Genomic DNA, 18373 nt, shown 5'->3' on the forward strand with positions numbered 1-18373 from the left:
TTGATATTTGTCTTTACATAAAGATTTTACAGTTGCTATAGTTCTCTGGAATCCCAGGAGCTGAGGCAAGAATTATTATCTTAAACCGACCAGTATCCTTCCACTTGTCACCTGATTTAAAAACAATTTGGTGATTTCCCACAGTTTGCGTTTGGACAATAATCAACCTTTCAAACAAAATTTTTTTTTATATCTTTAGTTAAAGATCCCCATATTTAAAGTACAATGTGAGGATATTGCCCTGCAGGGTTAGTGTTACCTACATTATTATATTTTATTTTAAAATTTGTGGGTTATGCTTTAATGGTTAAATAGGCTTACCTGATGCTCCAATTCCAAGTTCTCTAGTTACTCTACTTGCAGGTATTTGAATGATGTCATCAGGATCATACAGTGACAAGGTCATCTTCAGGTGTCCTTTACCATAATCCATTCCAATTTATACAGCAAGGTCTTGAAAGGCTTTATCTCTAAATAATGTTTATTTTTTATTGGCTAGGTGCAAAACTGACTGTTAATTTACAAATTCGTATTGGACACAAACATAATTTCAAACATAGAGACTAATTAAGAAATTTTAAAAGCAACATATTAAAATATCTTTTTTATATGAAATACCTTTGTTCTGATAATCTTATAATAAGATCAGAAGTGTTGTTACAATAAACAAACGGCCTTTTAACAATTGATCCATTTACATCTTGAAAATCACAAATCTCGGAAGAAAAGGAAGCATCAAGTTGTAACTTTTGATCTCTCATGTTCATCTAAATTATTATTATTAATAAATCAGAGAGTAGGGATGGGCAATTTAAAGTAAAACAGTTTTTCTTCAAGTTTCCCTTGGATCAAAAACATTAAAAGGGTTAACAAACAACTTTACAACCTTTGTTAAACTAACAAGTTTTGGGGTGTGTTTATAGTGTGATAATAGTCATTTCTCGCATCGTATTATAAACAGCTTTCCGCGGATATAGAATGTAAAATTATAAGATTAAAACCAGTTTTTTAGACCCCAGGTACCGAAGGCACGACGAGAAGGAAACTGTCCCAATTTTGTATAATATTTGCGGAACAAGTTCTAGTTACGTCACATACGTTTCGGGAAAGAGAAAGGGAAGGGGGGAAGAAAATCTCTTCAAAAGAGATGGGAGAAAAGGGGGCTTTCTTACTATAATAGGCTGAGTTGATTAGACAAAAAAAATCATATATAAAGATGCAACGAGTGCAAACTGCAATGTTTGCTATGCTTTTTGTAAATCTACTTTATGTTGCCTTTCCATAGATAAATTAATTTGTATTTTCTAGAAAATAATTAACTTTTAAATTCATCCAGCTTGGATAGGATATAGGTAGAATTTTGTATTTTGCTTGTTTATTGCCCCTACAGGGCCATATCCTAACATAGAGAAAATAGACAACATAAAGAGAAATCAACGAAGTACAAAAAGAACTTTCTTCTTACTCGAACTAATTTATTTTTAAAAACAGAACTGAAATATATGACTGCTAGCGGCTACGCACCTAGATGCCTTTAGTGGCACTTAATTTTTTTTTTATATTTAAAATATGTCTATGTATTTCGATTTTTTGTGATTTCTCTTGGGAGGGTGGTGGTACCCTCCCCCAAAATAGTTAAAAACTTTCACGGGACATATGAGAATCTACCCTGTTAAGGAGAACCCAATCGGTTCAGCAGTTAGCAAGATCCTTTGGTACAGACACACAGACAAACAAGCAGACAAACATCCTGTTACTTTAGTATAAGGATTATGCGTTATATTTTATTCGTGTTCAGAAAAGCATGGAAACAGTATTGAAATAAAAACTGCGTCCCATGGCTATGACGGCATCTTAAATTTTTAGAGGATATTATCTGCACTAGACTTTCTGGATCTAGTTGATTTAATTGCATTTCCCCGAATGCCCATTAATTTGACATTTTTCACCTATTTATAGCCACCCATAGGTGGCTAACTCTCCAAGGCACTTCTACCCCTTTAATTACCTAATCGAGGAGCTTAACTCTGCGGGTCAATTATAACCTTTATAAACTAACGTTACCTAAAAGCCTAAACTGTCTAAATATTCTTAGTTATGGGCAATGTGTATCGGTCGACCGGGTCTACCAAATAGTTTTTCAAAAGTCTTAAAACAGAAAAAAAATAACAGTTTTAATTTTTATTAAACATAAATAATTGTATATACATAACAACTACAAACTTTAAAAAAGGCTATATAATTTCACAAATCATGGTGAAAACAAGGATGACAACATCCATAAAATCGAAGCTCTAAACGGCAGGTATAACAAAACTGATTTTAAGCTTTTAATTTTCATTATCTACAGAAAGCTGACTATAAAACGATGCAATATATGACTATTAATATACAAAAAATACAACATTTTATACTTTATCACAATAAAAAAAAAACAATTATAAACAACATTAACTAGATTTTGAAAATTAAATAAAAAAGGGATAAAAAAGTAAAGCTTTTGATTATGTAAGGTATATTTTTTGTTTTCATCTTTGGGAACTTTTCTTTAGTTTTTTAAAATGAAAAGTTTGATTTGTCCATGTTTTCTAATTAGTTTTTATGTAAACAAGGATGACAACATCCATAAAAGCGAAGCTCTGAAACGGTAGGACAAACGGACATTAACACTTGTATAATGTCAGAACTGAATAATCAGAATGCGAATGTATAAGAGTCAAAGCAAAATTGTAAGTAAATTTGCTTGATACAGGATAATGAATATGGACATACTTACATTTTTAGGACTTGATTATAGAGTTGCTTCGCTTATAATATTGTACTTTGTTGTTCCAGGAATCAGTATACCAAAAATCAGACCAATCGGATAATTAGGTCACATACAAATTTGTTGTTAAAAATGTAAAAAAAATCAACATGTTTAAAATGGACCTACGGACATTCTGGTAATGATTATAGAGTTGCTACGCTTTTAACTCGTACCTAACTATTACAGGAATCACCATGCAAAATTTGAAATCGATAGGACAATTCTAACATGCCTAAATTAACGAAAAAAGCTATTTAAAAAAGTAAAAAAATCAACATGTTTAAAATGGACGTAAGGACATTTTGGTAATGATTATAGAGTTGCTACGCTTTCTAAATCGTACCTAACTACTAAAGGAATCACCATACAAAATTTGAAATCGATAGGACAATTCTAACATGTCTAAATTAACGAAAAAAGCTATCCGTGACGGACGGACGGACGGACGTACGGACGGACCGACCCTAATTATAGAAAAGCTTCGCTTTTAAAAAAGTAAATGCAATGTTTACATACCTTGAGACAAATAGTAAAAAAGGTTTGACTGTTTTTTTAACATTTATATAAACAACTATTTCATTATGTAAAACATCAAAAATTAACTCTTTTCATATGAAAATAAGGGTAAAATGATATTTCCATTCCACTTTTTTAAACAAACAATTGAAATTGTACAAAAAAAACCAAAAAGATATGCATAATTTATATTTTTAGACTAGCAATTATTTCAAACAAACTGGTATATAATCTAAAAGTTCTAAAATTAATTTTATCAAGTAAGGTTACTCTTTTTTGTTTTTGTGATAATTAATCATTTATATAGTTGATATTCTATACATGAGTTTTGTGGTGTGACTTTAACGGATTGGACCAGGTTCATTAAAATTTCATAAGGGGGGGGGGGGGGTTAATGCAACCATCTCGTAATCAGTGAGCAAATGGCACTTAGAATTCGAATTTCGATCTGAACTTTTGCATGAGTAATCCTTGGTAGGTATATTTTTTCCTAAATCGAACAAAAAGTTGGAAAAGTAACGGCTGGCGGCTCAGCCGTTCAGTCGTTTTTTTGCGTATTTTCAGGGTAAATCCATCATCAATTATGTAGGAATCAACTTTTTAAACATATTTTTGGTTTAATTCATGTTAAATGATAGCAATAACCATTTTTAAAACTTCTAGTACCAACAGCTACCGTCTAGAACCGTTTAATAGCGTTTTGGAGTGGAAAAGAGTATTATGTGGAGATAGGTTGCAATATAGATATCCAAAAAATGGCAAAACGGCTATCCGCAAGCTGTTAGCCGTTACTTTTCCAACTTTTTGTTCGATTTAGGGAAAATAGACCTATCAAGGATTTACTCATACAAAAGTTGAGATCGAAATTCGAATTCTAAGTACCATTTGCTCACTGATTACGAGATGGTTGCATTAACCCCCCTCCCCCTTATCGACGGCGGTGTTTTTAACTGTTGTCCGGTTACTAAACACTTCCGCATTTTTTCCAGCGTACTGCATGTCACAAAAACGGCTTCTAAATGCGGCGTTGAATGTTACACTGCCGCCTCCGCCGTTACCACCATGACCGCTACAACATGCGCAGTTGTAGGACACTCCCACGGCCTCTGGTTGGCTTTTCTGAAAAAATATATTAACTATTAATGAATTTTGATTGGTTGGTTCATTAAGTAGAGTTTTTAAACGTTTCAACCAATAATTGTATTCTATAAAAGTGTTAATTTTGTGTCTTAACATTTGGGATGTACATCAATTTATCCGTCATTGTCTTATCCCTTTTAGATCCCTAAGTTTTATATATTATTTATATCAACGTATTATAGACAGCTTTCCTCGGATATTATGCAGATAGTATGACTGAAAACTGGTTCTAATCCAGCGGATATACCATCTCCTTCCTCAACCTTAAATCATATCCTTATAATAAAGTAACAAGATGTCTGTCTGATTATACCAAAGGATCTCGCTAACCCCTGAACTGATATGGTTCTCTTTTACAGGATAGCATCTAAGGACCTAAGGTTCTTTTTTTAGGGGAGGGAAAAGAAAGTAGAAAGGAAAGAGAAAGCGCCCCTAGGACCCGCCCCCCCCCCCCAAAAAAAAAATATTAGGTCATTAGGCTGTTTATTACACTAGTCCCCAATATTTTATAATTACGTTTTCTTGTTTCATGGTATAACAAAGGGGGGAGAGAGAAAGAATATTTACCCCCATCCACTTACAGTTTTAATTTCTTTTAAACTTTCGACGGAAATTTTTGGAGAGTGAATTAACAGGTATCTAGAGGGATGAGACAATGGAAGAAAAATTGATGTACAACCCCAATAATATTATAATGATACTCAAAATTTCCCCTTCTTTAGATTAAAATTACTTGTTAAAATGTTTGATCACTCAACTTAATGAATCAATTAATCAAATTGACTAACATCCTCAAAGTTTTTAAGTCAACGAATATGAAAACTTCGGGGACTAGTGTAATAAACAGCCCATTGTCCCCTATTTCTTACTGATTTTTACTGGTACCCAAACTTTTATATATATATACACAGACAGTCATTTACCCTGTTACTTTTATATAAAGTGAAACTTGTAGCTGGCTGAAATAACAATTCTCCCCATCCCCTCCCCTCCAACTGGAAAAATTAACTAATAAAGTAAAACTTGTAGCTGGATTAAATAACAATTCTCCCCATTCCTCCCCTCCAACTGGATAAATGAACTAATAAAGTTAAAATTGTAGCTGGCTAAAATAAAATCCCATCCCATCCCACTGGATGAACGAACTTACTAATAAAAGATGTTCATGTTAGCAAACTAATTTTCTCCTGTCATAATATCCACTTATATCCTATTATCATAATCAGGGATCCTAAGGGATAAGACAATAAAGGATTAATTGATATACGCCTTTTATTTATTGATTTACAGCTTGCACACGCTGCTATTTTGTACTACCCTATCAAGAATTATTTAAACGAGATGGTTCCATTAAACCCCCCCCCCCCTTACTTCAGATTTTTTTTTACGTTTTTTATGTAAAATTTGCTTTAAAATATTATTAGATCCTTGTCTTGGAGTAAATAGATGAGACCTCCCTTGCTCACTTGCCTGTTAGCGCGAACAAAGGGGTCAATCCTAACAAACTCAACCTGAAATTAAGAGTATGATCACAATTCTGGGATCTTCAAGGAAAAGATAATGGAAAATAAATTATTGATGTGCATCCTCAATCATGATAAACAATATAAAATTATCCTTCAAAAGTTGGTTGAAAAGTTATGACAATACTATTTGTACAAACCAATTAAGATGTAGGTGTTTAAGCAAACGAACTTGGAAAGTACCTAGGTAGGTACTTAAGCTCAATTTGTAAATTTAGTTTAAGATTATAAACACTAAAAAAATTCGGAAGTATGAAAAATAAAATATTGACCTGCATATCCGTGGCCTGGTAGGGTACCCATTCTCCATTCACCTTCTCTTTCACGTCAATATAGAACTGAACCATCTCCCTAAGGAAATAAAAATTTTGTGGGTGTGTAGATATGTTTCTCCTTTACAGTGTGGCTTCTTATATGTTCTGGGAAAGCTTATAAAAATGGAAAAATTGTCATCAAATTAGTTTGCTAAAGGAATCGGTTATTGGTCAGTTCGTCTATTCAATAGGATGGGAGGGGAAGAAAAAAGGAAGAGGAAGGTCGGAATCGTTAATTAGCCCGCTACAAGTTTCACTCAATTGGAGAACATTAAAATCTGGTGTAAAATCCAAGTAATTAAGTATCCATTACGTAGAGGTAGGTAACAAATTGTTAAAATGTGCTTATAAATAAGTGACAAACCTGATAGTATAGAACTCAGGGGCACTTCCTTCACCAAGCTTAGAATGTTGGATTCCATCCACACGGAGAACTCCACGCTCCTGAATAAGAAAAAAACATTAATTTCATTATTATACCGTTTTATCGAAAGAGTAAGGGAAAGGGGGGTTCAATGATAAAAACACTTTAGATTAAAAGTATACTTAAGACCTTAAAAGAATTAAACTTTTGGTCGCCTACATGTTTAAAATTCAATAAATGATGGTTAAAAAATTAGGTTGAAAATTACTTTACCCACATTTTAGGTATCTATTTATCTTTCAGTCCACTTTATTTGTAGTCATATGATACATCTTTCTTTATTTTCACTTATACTTAAAAACATAAACCTATCAAAACTTGTGAATGTTGATTTTAACTTCTTATTCCCTCAAGCACCACAAGCTGAGGGCCTCAGCAAGTTCAAAGTTTCCGCTTGGAACAGGTTTACCATTTCCAGTTTGAATCTCAGCCTGGAAAAACTCGTCAGAGAAGAACTCAAGTGAGCCTGAAAATATTAATTTATAATTTTTAGGCAAATCTTTTTCTATATAGGTATACCTTGATACATGCATAGAATAAGCGTTAGTGAATTAAATCATGTTAGAATCGTCCTTTAACTTTGAAATTTCACAAGAAAAAATATTCTCAAACAATTTCACATCTAATCTTTCAATATATTGGCCAAAAACACTAGAAATATTGTTGTAGCATTAGTATCTGGAGACTTGTTAGACACAAATCCTCTTTTGGATAAGCTAAGGTTAGGTAGAGATTTTAAAAGTTTTGGTTTATAAAAATTATAGAGTAGCTTCGCTACTAAAAATAAAATCTAATAACACACACTTGTGAAGACAACACAATAGTGAGTACCAATTAAAGAGTAGCGCTGCTACTTGAAATCAGATTTAACTTTTAGACAAATGACAAGATAAATTACCTTTAAACCTTTCAAATGTATTACACATGGAAGGCTTGCCTAACTGTCTTCTATTGTATCGGCCAAAAAAAGTTTATTCATAAGTCAAAACAAAATTGTACCAAAGTAATTTGTCGCAAAACTTATCTTAGAAAAGCTTTGCTTTTAAGAAGAAAGGTTAAGACCATAAAAGTATTCTACAAGATTTATATTTATGAAATATCAATTTATATTGGTTTTGTCATTCTAAATTTTTATACTCTTTATCAGAAGGAAAATTATTTTCATCTCATATCTTTTAAAGCATAAAAATTATGTCATTATCGAATTGATTGTAACATTTGAGAAAGAAATAATTATGATCAACAAAACAACCCTTTCTAAAGATTAAAATATTTTGTTGAAAAGTTTTAACATTGCTAGTTTGTACTACCCAATCAAAAGTTCATTTAAGTTCCCAAAGTTTTTATTTGATCAAACTTAGTCCCTTCCTCCCAAATGAAAGTGAACTAACCTGTCTGATATGCACACTAAGATAAGACGTAGCAAACTCCTTTTTACAATGAGACCAGGGCTTCTTTACCTTAAAATAACACAGATTAATGAAACATAAAATGTTCTAGACCACCTGAAAAAAAGGTTAGGGGTGGGGGGGGGGGGTGGCGAAATTTAAAATTTAATTATATAAATTGTTCTAAAAGCCACAATAATACCCCGAGTAAAAAAGACCTTTTGCTCTAGTCAAAATGACCAGAGCAACATTAAAAATTAATTTTTAAATCCCCCAAAAAAAGTTTATTGGGGACTTAATTCAAATTTTGGCTCTGCAGTCTGATTCTATAGGTGTCCTAGTATATTTATGACACCCCATTTGCAAATAGGTTAAAAACAGTTTAAGAAATTGTTATTTTATCAGAATCAATGTTTAAAAGAGGAGAAAATTGCAAAATAAATGTTTTCCCATTGATTTTCTTTGGATTTGCAAAATGAAGTACAAAATCAAAAAATATAATTTTTGATTGATACATAAGCATTTTACTCTAAACAGAATCTTTTTGTTTTATCATATGTGTTGCTTTAACAAGTAGAAACAATGTACTGTAAAGCTGTACACTTATGGACTACCATAGACAAATTTAGCAAAATGTAAATTGCATAATGAAGTGATTCAATGTTTAGTTTTGATAAAAAGATCTATAGTAAGTATAGATGTATACAGATAACTACCTGCCCCCCTTTTCCAAGAACCTTTTTGTCTGCTAGCAAATTATTTTTTCTGTTACTTGGCTGTGTTAATATTCCCGACAATATTGGTTGATTTTTAAAGACCCAATTGTAGGTTGACACAAGGCTCTTGGGATGGGAACATAACAGTTATCTAACCCCTTCCCCCTCTAGTGTTTTACTCTCTAGTTTTGATTTACATTTTCATATTGAGATTTTTTACCTGGTTTCGGGTAGAAAGTGGTTTTGGTGTGGTTGCTCCACCCATTTCTCCGCCATCCGTGGGGGGTCCTCCCATTCCTGGGGGCGGGCCGGTAGCCACGCTATTATGGGGACTGTTCCTGTATTCATTTGTGATTTTCAAACATTTTTATTTCATGAGCAATTTTGTGTAAATCATACCTATCTATAATTAAAGAAATGTCGCTTAATCTTTTTCTCAAAGTACCTTGTATAATGTTTAGTTCAAATTTACTCCCATCCTATTGTGTATGAAATAAATTAAAAGCAGGGGGTGGGGGCCAATAATTTTCTTCTAATGCTTTAGGGCACTGGATCTATTGGCCCCGCAGGGGTTAGCAATAGCAGGGGCGTCCAAGCTTTTTATTTTTGGGGGGGTAAAAAAATTTAGGGGGGGGTAAAATGGCGCGCGAAGCGTGCCGCAAATTTTTTTTTACTCCCCCCAAAATTTTTACCCTGGGGGTAAAATTTGCTTGGGGGGGTAATTACCCCCCCTGAAATCTGTTGGCAGGGGTAAATTTAGTTTACCCCCCTAAAAATTTACCCCTGGGTAAAATTTTTGGGGGGGGTAATTAAAATTTTATTAAATATATAGTATTAAAAATGCGCGCGAAGCGCGCAAAAATTTTTTTTATTAGAGATTTTTTATTTTGGGGGGGGGTATTTACCCCCCCAAAATTGTTTGGGGGGGGGTAAATACCCCCTCCTAAATGGTTGGGGGTGCCTACGGCACCCCCAAAATCGTTTGGGGGTGTAATCGCCCCATTACCCCCCCCCCTTGGACGCCTATGAGCAATAGGTATTTTAAAAAAACAGAATTTGGTACATTTGAACATATCATAATTCAAAGATTATTGCTGAATCATTAAATCAAATGTATGAAACCCATTCCTGTCATGCTGATTAGGGGTAGGTCCAGTGGAATCTCTGGGACTGATGGACGGCCGCTGGTCATGAGGACGGCTGCCAGACTGCCGTCCGCTGTCCTAGATAGGCAATTAAAATAAATAATATGGTGAAATGCAGCAAAAACAGTGATCCTCACTTTAATATATTTTCAGGGGTGTATATTCTGCAAATGAAATTTGATCCTGATAAAAAGGGAGGGGGGAAGGAAATAAAAAATATGTTGAAGGGGGGCATACAGAAGAAATAAGCAGTCATGAAAACATTTTTCCATTTTTATTAACCCTTCATGATGGGAAAAAACAAGAAAAACAAATAAGAGGGGGGGAAAATGGATAATATAAAGAGTACTAGAAATATTTCTTTTTTCCCCCTCCTTGGGGGGGGGGGGGGGAATAGGAGGGAAAATAATCAAATATTTTGCAGCAGGGAAAAATAAATCTTGTGCAGAATATACACCTCTGAAGTACATATTTACCGAATCAAACTCTATATTGATGTTTGATTCGGTAAAATTCTGAATTGTAAGGAAGAAAGAATAAATGATGTGGCAACTCTAGAAATAAAAACTTTACCTGTTGGTCATTGCCCATTGCCGGTGAGGCGTTTATGCTGACCGTCGGGGGAGCGTTGGAAGGCGATAAAATTGGCGGCGCATTTTTATCCGAAGTTTTCAGTTTGAAATCACTTTTAAGCTCAGAAATCTCCTAAACATATTCGATATGAAAATATTACTACAAAAAATTTTGGTACTTTTCTTGAATTATGATGTTTAGTTCCAAATATATTGTGTCCAAATCTGTCGACCAATAATTTTATTATACATGTGCTTTTGTTTGTCATGTTGTGAGAAAATTTAAAACCCAGCATTTTTAGCCTCAAACTTATTAGAGGGGAGTGGGGTTTTTTTCATACTAGCGGCAGCACCACTAGCATCTATGGGCTCAATATTTGAAAAGTGAAAGGAAACCAAACTTAAATCTCTAATAGCCTAAAACCATCCCGAGACCTTAGAGAAGCTTCCCTTGAATGGAAAACTAAATCTGTTCAGAAGTTATTGATATCTTAGGCAAAAGACAAAAAAACCTAATACTTTATGCAATAGGATGAATTGCTACCTTCGTTTTATCCTGTTGTTTGCGTCTACCCCCCTCCCTCTGGGGTAGGCCGTCTGTGATACCTCTCATGGAGTCTGGACCGTTGTAGTTGTGCCCGGGGACTGGTTGCTGTCACCGTCAGACTTCTGGCAGTCGTGGTCTTGCGGGGGCAGGGGAAATACCTGAAGTATTGAATAAATAGTTATTTATCAAATTGTATTATAAACAGCTTTCCGCAGAGATAAATGTACAATTATAAAATTAAAGGAAGCCTGCAAGAAATAACACGCTTTAACTGCTGAAAGACTGCCACAAGAAGACCCAATACCCCAAATTTAAAGCCTTAAGCTTCAATAACAAAAAAGCTCTAGGCATTTCAAAATAGCATTTTATGTACAATGGAATTTTTGAAAGATTGCCAATGCTCATAAAAGAAAAAACAATATTAAATTACGTCGCCTAGACACAAAATTATAACCTTATCTTTGTCAGAAACTTAGATTGCCTGTAACCGATTACAGTTTTACAATAAAAACACCACATTTCATAGTCAAATCTATGAAAAAAATTCGATTTAAATTACATTTTTAAACGAAAATTATACGGAAACAAAGGGGTAAACTAATACAAGCTTAGCTGTGATTGGTTGTTAAGCTGATTCAGCCTTCTGATTGGCTACAGTACATTCGGTACAACGCAAGTAAAACTTAATTTTTTTAATGATTTTGACTATAAAAATGGGTATTTTTATTGTAAAAATATAATTAGTTACTGGAAACCTAAATTTATGACAAAAATAAGCTTATAATTTTGTTTCTAGGCCACGTAGTTTAATTTCAAAGTTTTCAACATGAGCATTGCAATTCTTTCAAAATTTTGATTGTACATAAAATGTCATTTTAAAATGCCTAGAACTTTTTTGTTATAGAAGCTGAAGGCTTCAAATTTGGGGTATTTGGTCTAATTGTGGCAATCTTTCAGCAGTTAAAGTGTGGTATTTCTTGCAGGCTTCCTTTAAAACCTTTTTTAGCCCCAACGGAGGCATGGACAAAAAAAATTATTTTAATCTTATGATTGTACATTTACATTATTCGTAGAAAACTGGATATAATTTTAGTATTGATGAGAACCGTTTCTAATCCACTGGTTTCAAATGAAAATATTAAATACCTTTTCAATGGATTTCCTATCATCCCTTCTAGAGTCCTGTGAGCTGCCGGGCCGATCCTGGAACAAAAAATTTAATGAAGAGCCTTGCCTAACACTTTATAAAAGTGAAGCTTTTCTATAAGGGGGGGGGTTTTTAATGCAACCATCTCTTAATCAGTGAGCAAATGGCACTTAGAATTCGAATTTCGATCTGAAATTTTGCATGAGTAATCCTTGATAGGTCTATTTTCCCTAAATCGAACAAAAAGTTGGAAAAGTAACGGCTGGCGGCTGGCAGCTCAGCCGTTTAGCCGTTTTTTGCCTATTTTTAGGGCAAATTCATCATTAATTACGTGGGAATCAACTTTTTGAAACATATTTCTGGTTTGATTCATGTTAAATGATAACAATAACCATTTTTAAAAATTTTTAGTACCAGCTGCTAAACGGCTAGAACCGGCTGAAAACGGCTGGGGGCCACCAAGAGTATAAAGGGTAGATAGGGCTTGTGACATGTCTAGAGGTAGGTTTCTATGGGTGCTGAGCTCAAAAATGCTACTAAAAATAGTGACGGCCAATCCATATAGCAGCTGGGTAACAGCTGCAGCTCAGCTGCGAGCGGCCAAGAGTAGAATGAGTAGATAGGGCTTGTGACGTGTCTAGGGGTAGGTTTTTATAGGTGCTGAGCTCAAAAATGCTAACAAAAATAGTGGAGGCCCATCCACATGGCAGCTGGGTAATGGACGCAGCTCAGCTGGGTAACGGCCGCAGCTCAGACGAGATAGGCCAAGAGTAGAATGAGTACATGAGGCATGTGACATGTCCAGGATTAGGTTTTTATGGGTGCTGAACTCAAAAATGCTTCTAAAAATAGTTTCGGCCAATCCTTATGGCAGTTAAGTAATAGCTGCTGCTCAGCTGCGATCGGCTAAGAGTAGAATGATTAGATAGGGCTTGTGACGTGTCTATAGGTAGGTTTTTATGGGTGCTGAGCTCAAAAATGGTACCAAAAATAGTGGCAGCCCATCCATATGGCAGCTGGGTAACGGCCGAAGCTAAGCTGGTAGAGGCCAAGAGTAGAATGAGTACATAGGGCATGTGACATGTCTAGGGGTAGGTTTTCATGGGTGCTGAGCTAAAAAATGCTACCAAAAATAGTGGCGACCCATCCATATGGCAGCTGAGTAACAGCTGCAGCCCAGCTATGAGAGGCCAAGAGTAGTATGAGTAGATAAGGCTTGTGATGTGTCTAGGGGTAGGTTTTCTTGGGTGCTGAGCTCAAAAATGGTACCAAAAATAGTGGCGACCCATCCACATTGCAGCTGGGTAACAGCTGCAGCTCAGCTGCGCGTTACCAAGAGTATAATGAGTAGATAGAGCTTGTGACGTGTCTTGGGGTAGGTTTTTATGGGTGTTGAGCTCAAATATGCTACTAAAAATAGTGGCGACCAATCCATATATGGCAGCTGAGTAACAGCTACAGCTCAGCTAGGAGCGGCCAAGAGTAGAATGAGTAGATAGGGCTTGTGATGTGTCTTAGGGTAGGTTTTTATGAGTGCTGATCTCAAAATGCTACCAAAAATAGTGGTGACCCATCCATGTGGCAGCTTGGTAACAGCGGCAGCTCAGCTGGGAGCGGCCGAAAGTAGAATGAGTACATAGGGCTTGTGACGTGTCCAGGGGTAGGTATTTATGAGTGCTGAGCTCAAAAATACTACCAATAATAGTGGCGGCTCATCCATATGGCAGCTGGGTGACAGCTACAGCCCACAAGCCCTATCTACTCATTCTACTCTTAGCCTCCCCCAGCTGAGCTGCAGCCGTTACCCAGCTGCCATATGGATGGGTCGCCACTATTTTTGGGAGCATTTTTGAGTTCAGTACCCATAAAAACTTACCCCAAGACACGTCACAAGCCCTATGTACTCATTTTACTCTTGGCCGCTCCCATCTGAGCTGCAGCTGTTGCTCAGATGCCATATAGATTGGCCACCACTATTTTTGGTATCATTTTTGAGCTCAGCACCCATTAAAACCTACCCCTAGACACGTCATAAGCCCTATCTACTCATTCTACTCTTGGCCTCTCACAGCTGAGCTGCAGCCGTTACCCAGCTGCCATATGGATGGACCGCCAATATTTTTGGTAGCATTTTTGAGCTCAGCACCCATAAAAACCTACCCCTAGACACGTCATAAGCCCCATCTACTCATTCTACTCTTGACCGCTAGCAGCTGAGCAGCAGCTGTTACCAAGCTGCCATATGGATGGGCTACCACTATTTTTGGTACCATTTTTGAGCTCAGCACCCATAAAAACCTACCTCTAGACACGTCACAAGCCCTATCTAATCATTCTACTCTTAGCCGCTCGCAGCAGCTATTACTTAACTGCCATAGGGATTGGCCATAACTATTTTTGGTAGTATTTTTGAGCTCAGCACCCATAAAAACCTAACCCTGGACATGTCACATGCCCTATGTACTCATTCTACTTTTGGCCTCTCCCAGCTGAGCTGCCGCCGTTACCCAGCTGCCACATGGATGGGCCGCCACTATTTTTGGTAGCATTTTTGAGCTCAGCACCCATAAAAACCTACCCCTTAACACGTCACAAGCCCTATCTACTCATTCTACTCCTGGCCGCTCGCAGCTGAACTGCAGCTGGTACCCAGCTGCCATATGGATTGGCCGTCACTATTTTTAGTAGTATTTTTGAGCTCAGCGCCCATAAAAACCTACCCCTAGACATGTCACAAGCCCTATCTACTCTTCATAATCTTGGCCGCTCCCAGCCGTTTTCAGCCGATTCTAGCCGTTTAGCAGCTGGTACTAGAAATTTAAAAAATGGTTATTGTTATCATTTAACATGAATTAAACCAGAAATATGTTTCAAAAAGTTGATTCCTACGTAATTAATGATGAATTTGTCCTAAAAATAGGCCAAAAACGGCTAAACGGCTGAGCTGCAGCCGCCAGCCGTTACTTTTCCAACTTTTTGTTCGATTTAGGGAAAATAGACCTACCAAGGATTACCCATGCAAAATTTCAGCTCGAAATTCGAATTCTAAGTGCCATTTGCTCACTGATTACGAGATGGTTGCATTAAAAACCCCCCCCTTAGGGTTGGTCCGTCCGTACGTCTGAGATGGATAGCTTTTTTCGTTAATCTTTAGGCATGTTAGAATTATCCTATCGATTTCAAACTTTGCATGGTGATTCCTGTAGTAGTTAGGTATGACTTAGAAAGCGTAGCAACTCTATAATCATTACCATAATGTCAGTAAGTCCATTTTAAACATGTTGACTTTTTAATTTTTTAACAACAAATTTTTATGTGATATGATTGTCCAATTGTTCTGATTTTTTGTTTACTGATCCTGTAACAACAAAGAAGCAAACCAACTCTATAATCAAGTCCTAAAAATGTAAGTATGTCCATAAACATTATCCTGTATCAAGCAGTTTTTCAACAAAGGGATAGTTTCACAAAAGGCGTTTGAACTTATTTATTGAACTGCATATTTTTTTCCTGGTTAATTGGTTAAACTGTTTTTAAACTATTTTTGAATGGGGGGTCAAAAATATACTAGGACACCTATAGAATCAGACTGCAGAGCCCAAATTTGAATTAAGTCCCCAATAAACTTTTTTTGGGGGATTTAAAAATTAATTTTTACTGTTGCTCTGGTCATTTTTACCAGATCAAAGGGTCTTTTTTTACTTCGTGTAATATTGTAACTTAGTGAACAATTTTATATAATTCACTTTATACTGATACAATAAAAAAAACATTACTCTGTTCAATGGAAATAATTTTTTTCTAAAACAATTAATTTCATTGAAAAATCTGACATAATACAATAAAAAACATAATGCTGAATTTAAACCAATTAGAAATTAGAATTTCCGAAAGAGTGTTTTCACAAAGTGACTTATTTCAAACGTAGTTAAATAATTTTATTTAATAAAAATGAAAAGAATGAAAACCCTACTCATAAAAGATACATACTTTTTAAAAATATTTTTAAAAATATGTTTGAATAATCTTATTTTATATCATATTTGTATATGTGACAAAAATAAATTTGTTGTATTGCATAAACATTTGTTGTCATCTTAATTTATTTAACCCTTTACAGCCAATTTTTATGTGTTTTAATGTATAATAAACATGAAACATTTTTATGTTAATTCATTGATATATTGTAAAGAATTAATTTTTAATTAGTATTGATAGATAAAATCAAAAGACCTAACTTTACTGTATACTAGCATACAATATTTACGAAGCAAGACACTCTTAAAGCTGAGTATTTTACCTACAAAGGGAAGAAACATCACGATTCAGTAAAAATTATTTAATCCATAGTAAAAAATAAACTTTAAAATCCTAATAAAAATTGATGTGCGCAATTGTTCTCATTTTTGGCTTTGCAGTATGATTCTACAGATGTCAAAGTATATTTTTAATATACCTTTTAAAAATAGTTTAAAAACAGTTTAAACTACATTTATATGGCATTTATTTGAAAGAATTTAAATTTTCTACCACATAGTTTTTAAAATATCAAGACTTGGAAATCGTCAGTTAAATTGCATATATCACAAAAAGACGATTTTCAAGTCTTGATATTTTAAAAACTACGTGGTAGAAAATTTAAATTGTTTCAAATATATGCCATATAAATATAGACAAACCTATTAACTAGCAAAAAATATGCGGTTCACTAAATTAAGTTCAAATGCATTTCGTGAAACTACCCCTTTGGATTAATCCGACAATAATTTGAGAATCCTATTATATGCAATAGACTATAAAAGTTTTAAAGATTTTTAATGAATATAATAGATTTGAAATCTGCATAAAATTTTAAGGATTTTTTATGAAATTAGTTTTTTATATAATTCTTTATTTAAAGGCGCAAATACAAATTAAGTTAAATAATTTTGAGATCTGTGATTGGTGGATTGAAAACTATCTGCGCTCTGATTGGAGAAGCTTAAGTGACGTACATCATTCAACCAATTAGAGCGTAGGTAGTTTCCAATCCAGCTATCCTATTGGTCAAAATTTATTAACTTAAATCGTATTTGCGCCTTTAAATAAAGAATTATATAAAAAACGAATTTTATAAAAAATCCTTAAAATTTTATGCAGATTTCAAATCTATTATATTCATTAAAAATCTTTAAAACTTTTATAGTCTAATATGCAATGTGCATAATGCATCAGATCACTATCCCTGATTATTATTAATCTATCTAAAAAAAATCATTCAGTTTATAAACAGAACAACCATAAATTTAAAATTTTATTTCAACTCACCTTGTTGCCAAGGACCATAATCTTGACAGTGGAGTTACTACCGCCAACTCCCCCCATCTTGGATCCACCACCACCACCCTGGGCCAGTGGATAAATAAGTTTTGGAAAAAAAATGCAGCATAACAAGCTAATAAGGGGGAAAAATAAATTGAACATTAAAGTTGGAACAGTAAGGGCTGGCAGCTCTGACGTTTAGTCGTTTTTTTTGGCTTCAAATTATGTGAAATGATACCAAAAACCATTTTATAGATTTCTAGTACCAGCAACTACCGGCTAAAACCGTTTGAAAATGTTTTGGAGGGGCAAAGAGTATTATGTGGAGATAAGTTTTGTAATGGATTTGCCCTAAATATAACCAAACAAGGATGACAACATCCATAAAAGAGAAGCTTTGAAACAGTAGGACAAACAGACATTAACACTTTTATTATGTCAGAACTGAATAATCAGAATAAAAATGTATAAGAGTCGAAGCAATATTGTAAGTAAATTTGTTGAAAAACTGCTTGATACAGAATAATGTTTATGGACATACTTCCATTTTTAGGACTTGATTATAGAGTTGCTTCGGTTATAGTATTGTTCTTTGTTGTCCCAGGAATCAATATACCAAAAATCAGATCAAACGGATAATTAGATCACATAAAAAATTGTTATTAAAAAAGTAGAAAAATGTTTAAAATGGACGTATGGACATTCTGGTAATGATTATAGAGTTGCTATGCTTTCTAAATCGTACCTAACTACTACAGGAATCATCATGCAAAGTTTGAAATCGATAGGACAATTCTAACATGCCTAAATTAACGAATAAAAGCTATCTAT

The 18373-nt window shown here is 34.6% G+C and overlaps 2 protein-coding genes across 3 annotated transcripts; both read right to left on the bottom strand.

The window, feature by feature from the left end:
• Positions 1-2166: 2166 nt before the first annotated feature.
• LOC145312644 (dolichyl-diphosphooligosaccharide--protein glycosyltransferase 48 kDa subunit-like) lies at positions 2167-9125 on the bottom strand. Its single transcript, XM_080151905.1, has 7 exons — positions 9051-9125; positions 8118-8186; positions 7136-7192; positions 6667-6746; positions 6261-6339; positions 4247-4444; positions 2167-3699 (listed from the first exon to the last, which is right to left on the bottom strand). The coding sequence occupies exons 1-7, from the start codon at positions 9123-9125 to the stop codon at positions 3697-3699; spliced, it is 561 nt and encodes a 186-aa protein (XP_080008031.1). The 3' UTR covers positions 2167-3696.
• Positions 9126-9903: 778 nt separating this feature from the next.
• Positions 9904-17895, bottom strand: LOC145312271 (uncharacterized). 2 transcript variants are annotated; one of them, XM_080151510.1, is made up of 5 exons: positions 17549-17732; positions 12241-12297; positions 11092-11252; positions 10549-10680; positions 9904-10053 (listed from the first exon to the last, which is right to left on the bottom strand). In XM_080151510.1, exons 3-5 carry the CDS (start codon positions 11158-11160, stop codon positions 9919-9921), a joined length of 336 nt encoding a protein of 111 aa, XP_080007636.1. In that variant the 5' UTR covers positions 11161-11252; positions 12241-12297; positions 17549-17732; the 3' UTR covers positions 9904-9918. The 2 variants fall into 2 exon arrangements, with proteins under 2 accessions (XP_080007636.1, XP_080007637.1); XM_080151511.1 differs by lacking the exon at positions 9904-10053 and having other exon boundaries at positions 17549-17895.
• Between the last annotated feature and the right edge of the window lie 478 nt (positions 17896-18373).

This window comes from Acartia tonsa, chromosome 2 (genome assembly GCF_053477335.1).
Source record: "Acartia tonsa isolate MP-2025a chromosome 2, ASM5347733v1, whole genome shotgun sequence".
Lineage (NCBI taxonomy): Eukaryota > Metazoa > Arthropoda > Copepoda > Calanoida > Acartiidae > Acartia > Acartia tonsa.

Excerpts from the sequence above, each read along its gene's own strand:
- LOC145312644 (XM_080151905.1), bottom strand. The coding sequence starts at position 9,125 with ATGGGAGGACCCCCCACGGATGGCGGAGAAATGGGTGGAGCAACCACA. Across the intron at positions 8,187-9,050 it reads CACTTTCTACCCGAAACCAG|GTAAAGAAGCCCTGGTCTCA; the intron begins GTAAAAAATCTC and ends TGTTATTTTAAG. Across the intron at positions 6,340-6,666 it reads CCTGAGTTCTATACTATCAG|GGAGATGGTTCAGTTCTATA; the intron begins GTTTGTCACTTA and ends TTATTTCCTTAG.
- LOC145312271 (XM_080151510.1), bottom strand. The coding sequence starts at position 11,160 with ATGAGAGGTATCACAGACGGCCTACCCCAGAGGGAGGGGGGTAGACGC. Across the intron at positions 10,681-11,091 it reads AACAACAGGATAAAACGAAG|GAGATTTCTGAGCTTAAAAG; the intron begins GTAGCAATTCAT and ends GAATATGTTTAG. Across the intron at positions 10,054-10,548 it reads CAATGGGCAATGACCAACAG|GACAGCGGACGGCAGTCTGG; the intron begins GTAAAGTTTTTA and ends TTGCCTATCTAG.